This window comes from Sander vitreus, chromosome 16 (genome assembly GCF_031162955.1).
Source record: "Sander vitreus isolate 19-12246 chromosome 16, sanVit1, whole genome shotgun sequence".
Taxonomy (NCBI): domain Eukaryota; kingdom Metazoa; phylum Chordata; class Actinopteri; order Perciformes; family Percidae; genus Sander; species Sander vitreus.
In genome coordinates this window covers 15622076-15628369 of record NC_135870.1, presented here as the reverse complement: position 1 = coordinate 15628369, position 6294 = coordinate 15622076, and the positions used below count along the sequence as shown (strand labels likewise).

Below are 6294 nucleotides of genomic sequence, written 5' to 3'. Positions count from 1 at the left end.
GGCAATGAATTCAATATTCATAACCATAAATTACATTTTGTAATCGACGTAATGCTCACGGCTTTAGTTGTAGGTGTATATGATAGGCTGCAATGCTGAAGGGAAACCATTGCAAGCATTTTCAGTGCACGTCCTACTTGTGAAGCTCTACAGCAGGGCGATTTTGCGCGTCCCCGTGACTCGCCATAGAAAGCAACGCTGAGCGTCTTCCATAACAGCTAGGGGTGCAGACTTGAAGAATATCTGAATTTTTCAGGAAACATCATGCTGAATATGGATGTACAGTGGGTGTAGCATCGTTGGAGACCGAGCCTTCTCGGCTGGGGTGACAGCAGGACATTAGCGAAACTGACGAAAATAACATCAGTGTTTTTTTTTCTCTGGGTGCTTTGTCTTGTCCACCTTCACGATAGCAAACCATCATTCCCATTTCAGTTGCAAGATATTCAGCTAGTGACTACTAGCTGCCGCCGGGATGTATCATCATGTTGTCACCTTAAAGTAACTGGTAGGACGTTGGATTGTGAAGGAAAAGCGACACCCTCTCCGAGGTCCCATCGGGTTGTCACCAGGACCTGAATCTGTGTTAGCCACAGTCGCGGAACCCACTGTATTCGGCGATATGGCGGAGCAGGGCTACTCATCTTGGTGAGTGCGCACAGGCATCGCGCTGCCGATTAGTAGTAGCTAGCTAACGTTAGTTGCTGCTGCTAAGCCTGATTGATATAGCTAGCTAGGTCACTAAACCAATGAATTGTATTTCTGACAATTTACGAAAATACTTGGTTCTTCACACATACGCCTTCAGATACATTTTAACAGCGTCGTTAGAGCAACATGTCACTAATCCAATTTTTTAATACTGCTAACAGCTAACTTGAAGCAGCAGCGGCTAATCAGCTCCACCAGCTGACGCTATGCTAACGCTATCCAGGTTCGGTCAATTCCAATGGTGCTTTTGTGAGCGAGTGCTAAAGAGCTAGCTGCCTAGCTAACTGCTTGATAAGCTCATTTGGGTTAGCGACTTGGTGAATGACTCGTTAGCTCACATTATCAGCACTTGCTTTCTGAAATTTGTAATTTTGCACAAGCAGCATAACGTTGCATGTCAGTGTCAAGCAGATTATTGAACGTAAACTGTGTCAACAAATTAGTGTTAGCTGATTAGATAGCTAGCATTAGCTAGTCGTCGACCCGCTGCACACAATAACAAAGGTTCTGCCGTAGAGCTAACGTTAAGCTAGCTAACTGGCATCGCAGTCATATCACAAAATGCCAGTTTCAGGGTGAGCTTGGCATTGTGACCTTAATATATAATACATCCATGATTGTGACACACGACAGATTGTCAAAAGATATATGTGCATAATTGCGAGGTATAGGCTACACATTTAAAGCCAGGTTAACGTTATAGTTTAGTTGTAGTACTTGGTAAGGAATAGATTAAGGGATGCCAGACATAGATTAAGTAATTTCTGAAATGCGTTGTCCCCATGCATGAATATGATCTGACTTCGTTGAGGCCTAGCTAATTGATGTAGACTTAGTTACGCTTGTTTGATCCTAACAACACGGGTTGAATGTTTTAGTGATCGTTTTTAGAGCAGCATCTTATGTATGGACTCCAAACCAGTAGCTCAACAGCAGAGGTTTATTGAATGGTAGAGGTCCACAGAAATGCTGTGTTTTGATCTTATGGGTTTGTCTAACTCTCATTTAATGTCATAATTTGTTGTGATTATTTTCTGGAAATGTCATGTCTTTATAGTCTTTTCATATCAATTGTATGACTTTTATCAGTTAACTAAAGCTTTTCTGCAATTTGAATTTTTGTGAACACCATGACTTTTTTACTTTGACAAATTTTATAATGGCTTTGTGTCATTGAGGTTTTCATAAACCTCATGTCATAAAGCTGCACAATTAGGGATGTTGCTTACAAGACTTCTTATTAACGCATAATTCACATTTATTAACTGTTTATCTAATTTGTCTTGCATATTGATACAGGAGTTTGTTGTTTTTCTCTTTATGTTTGACCTGGATTCTGTAAGGTTAGCGGGGAACTGGTGTGACATCCATTTTTACTATCAATATTTAGCATAGGAAGCAGCAGTACTGCAGGGAATGCGAAGTGACATTGTTTTAGAAAATCTATTGGGTTGGGATAATGTTTATTTTGGAGGTTTTACTTTTTCAGAGACTCAGTGTATTGTCTAAAATATTGTTTTAAATGCAATGTGGAGAATGAAACTAGTGAATTAGTTTATTGCCATTAACCAATGATAAAAATCCTATTTAAAGGTTTTTGTTTGTTCAGGATTGAGTAAAACAAACTAAAGGGCTATGGCTCTGCCCAAAACAGAGTTGATTTAGCCTAATATTGATTTGATGTTTTAGGTTTTGCATGGAGTGCTTCTTTAGCTTTTTTAGCTATGGATTGTCACAGCATTTTCTAATGATCAGAAAACAAAGACACAAACACTTAAAAATGCAATCTAAGGCCCCATTTACACCTGCACATGTGATCTGTATCGGGATACATTATCTGGATAATTGCATCCAATCCATAGGCCTTAGCATTTACACTTGATATTAATAAGGGTTTTTTCCATTCTGCATGTATTGTGATTCGGATCTCTATATACATATAGCAAAATGAGGCAGAGTTGGATGAGCTTGCTGAGTGGATTTCTTTCTTAAGAATGTGACACTGTATGGATTGCATTCACCTGGCTGAAATCCGATCACATGGCACCTCCAGATGTGTTCAGGTTGATCTGATTGCACACTCAACACAATGTGTTCCGCATGCATTTAAACCTGATGATATCATGCTTTTACCTCGTCCAGATAGCGTATCCAGAGACCAATCGCACGTTAATGCAATACAGAAATGGTGTCTAAAATACACAATATTTAGACTTGTTAAGCCAAGCTTAGCACAAAGGGAAAGGCAAAGGGAAATAACTAGCCCTTACCACCAAAAAAGAGAGAAATTCACTTTCCAGCAGCTTCAGTATTGTCTTGTATACATGTTTTTGCTTCCAGTCTGTTAGACTAAACATGTTTTGGACCATTTTCTGTATGGGGCACACAGATGTTATATTAAGATCAATAAAATTAAAATGTTGGTATTTTCCTTCAAAACCATCCCATCTAAATGGGGCCTGAATGTACAGTTGCTTGTGTTAATATGAAAGCTAAGCAGAAAAACATTAAGGACAGTGACCATCTATTGTAGAAATGGCTTACATTTCACTGAAGAACTTCAGAGATGAATAATGAGTGAAGGTGGCAGAATAGTGGAAGCTTAAACAATACTAAAGCTTGTATGTTCAGGCTAGAATATTGTTTTGCTTTGCAACCAAATTGGTAAGTCACATTTCCTTTTTATTAATAATAATAATAATAACTTGGACTTATATAGCGCCTTTCATGGTACCCAAGGTCGCTTAACAAATAGGGGGGTTAGGGGTCAAAGACAGCCAATGTGGTAAAATTATAATAAAGTAACTTAAGTCGCAGAAAATCCTCTGCAAAATGTTACTCTTTTAAATGTAGAAGTTTTAAATCAGGCTTATCCAGTATCACAAATCAAGCTATCCTCAGCAGCGGAGGATGGTCATTTCGAAGCGTTACTTTTGCCAGTTTTGTCTGTCTTTGTTACTTTACCTTGCATGGCAGCTGGATTCTTGCAATATCGCAAGATCACGCAATCATCACAGGATCAAATATCGCACACAAATTCATCATGTCGTGCTTCAAGTAATGCGTTTGTGTCTGATCTGCCAGCTCATCAAAACAATTAGCATCCTGTTAGGAACTACTGGCAGCGACGGGCGTGGTTTATGTGTGGTGTGTGATGCCGCGACAGTTCGTTCAAAACAACAATGGTGGACTAGACATCCAATCACCTGCCAGGTATTTTTTGCCTGCCCTTTTCCAAACGGTTAACAATGACCGATTCTCAGATGGTTCCGTGTAACAAACCATCTGGCGCGGCAGGTTATACTTAACCATCATCATATAACATCTTGAGCCATTCAAAGCATCCCCTTGCTCCCATTACCTTGAAAGCAGACATTTAAACAACCACAGAATTGTGACATACCTCTCACATTACAAGTCAATGTTATGCTTTATGAGCATCTAAAAAAACAATTATGCATTTTGATATTAAAACCATTACATTAAGCAACCACAGGCATACTATAATTTATTGTATTAGTGGCATAGTATGGCGGTGTTAGAAGACAAAGACCTCTAATGATATTGTACAGACATTTGGTTTGGATGCTGTGCTTGGCAGTATTTGCACGTTCTGTTTGCACAATTAGTTTTATAGCTACAGATTACTGCTTGGAAAAACTGCTAATAAGTAAACCACAGCAAGCCCTATTTACCCTTGTGGTGACCAACTGGCTGATGTACAGTTTTGAAGGTGTCTTGTTTGAAAGCTGGAAAGTTGTAGTTTGATGCCACTTTCAACAGCCTTCACAGCCGCAGGTAGCTTTGCAGCTTGCTTGAGCCCTAACCTTCGGTAGGTGGCTATGTTACATTACACTCGTACATCTATGTGTTAATGGGTTTTTTTCTTGTTTCTTCATTTTCAGTTTTGCACCTTGGCAAATGCATGCTGTGTAAGTCAGATCTTTTCAACCATCACTTTTTAGGTGAAATTGAAAGTGGTGCTCCCTGAAATGCACACAGTAATATACAGTCACACAGACATGTAAGAGCAGACCTATGCAGTTCTCGTATAGTGTTTATTTTACTTCTTCATCAAGGCAAATGTCAATTGTATTTGTATCTGGGAAACATTGATCAGTCACTGCACTTGTTGGTGCCCTCGTGAAAACGTTTAATCTGCAAATTAGGAGTGAAATAAGTAATTATCTTAATAATGAACCATTCTGTTTTGCCATTATTTTTATTTGCTACCACGGGGAGACCCAGTATAGACATAATGAAATATTGGCCTGTATTCTGTGTACATTTTATTCCTAACTTTTGCTGTAGCCATTGTTTTTGCCCAATTTTGATGTGCCTTTGCTTTGGTTTAGCATCTCAGTTGAACGCTTTGTTGGACAGCCAAAGGGTCCGGTCTATATTATCTTCAGGGCTGGTTGTAAGAGTGTGATTATGTGGTAAGTGCATATAATACATGTCCCAGTAAGTTTGAGATTATGAATTAGAAAGACAGGACTTTTCTGATGTGGAGAGGGAGGGAGATGGTAAGCATTACAGCCAAGTCAACAATCAAAGGTTCGATGTAATGCGGTTCCGTTTAACTTGGGGCTTATTTTTTCGATTAGTAATTTGGTCAAATGTCAAATGATGAAAAATGTCAGTGTTTCCTTCAGCCCAAGATGACATCCTCAAATGTCTTGTTTTGTCTACAGCTGAAAGATATTTAGTTTACTGTAATAGAGTGAAGAAACTAGAAAATATTCACATTTAAGAATCTGGAATCAGAGAAGTTTAACTTTTCTTTCTTAACATTTACTCAAATCAAATAATTTATCAAAATAGCTGGTAATTAATTTAATAGTTGACAACTAATCGATTAATCTTTGCAGCTCTAGTTCAACTACATTGGGTTTCGGAAAACATGGTCACAGGGTTCAAAATGAGCACTATCCACCAGCCAAATGCTGGTAAATTATGCAAGTGGCTAGTAGATTTGCTTCACTCACCAGCCCAAAAAAAAAAATGGAGTGGCTGTTAAAATATGACCATTCGCTAGCCATTTTGCTGGTGGACATAAACATTAATTTTGAACCCTGCATGGATGTGTTCACATTTGTTGGTAAAGTAGCAGACAACACTTTGTAATACATGGGTAAACAAAGGCATCACCTTGCTTCATGACCGAGCTCTTGCAAACCAAAGGGAAAAAGGTAGTATAGTTAAACCACTCTGCCCACACCGTCAGGTGTAATCTCCTTATGTGAACACAGCAGCAACCACATCAATCAAACTAAAATTCTGAAATTCTGCTTGGCAATATTTGCAGTGTTTCCCACACGTACCGCAGGTTTTTGTTGGCGGACGATAGTTATAAAGAAGCCGTAACCAGCAATATTATTTTCTACATGATAAGTGAGTATCTGAGAATTGATTCGTAACCATTGCTGTCCACGTGTGGAGAAAATCTTTTGTTCAGTGTGATCCCTATTTTTCAGTATCAAGCAAAACCCAAGCATGTTACGATACTTGTGCAGCCATCTGCTAAACTCACCACTGCAGCTTGTTTTCCTGCCTTGCAAAATGTTTTTAGAAGCTTATCAT

At 38.9% G+C, this 6294-nt stretch overlaps 1 protein-coding gene across 1 annotated transcript in view; it reads left to right on the top strand.

Moving 5' to 3' along the window:
• Window positions 1-134: 134 nt before the first annotated feature.
• Window positions 135-6294, top strand: part of sppl3 (signal peptide peptidase 3) — a 31355-nt gene continuing 25195 nt past the window's right edge. Inside the window, exon 1 of the mRNA XM_078271379.1 lies at window positions 135-648. Within this exon, the coding sequence (XP_078127505.1) occupies window positions 623-648 (26 nt within the window). The 5' untranslated portion in view covers window positions 135-622. The remainder of the gene's footprint in view (window positions 649-6294) is intronic.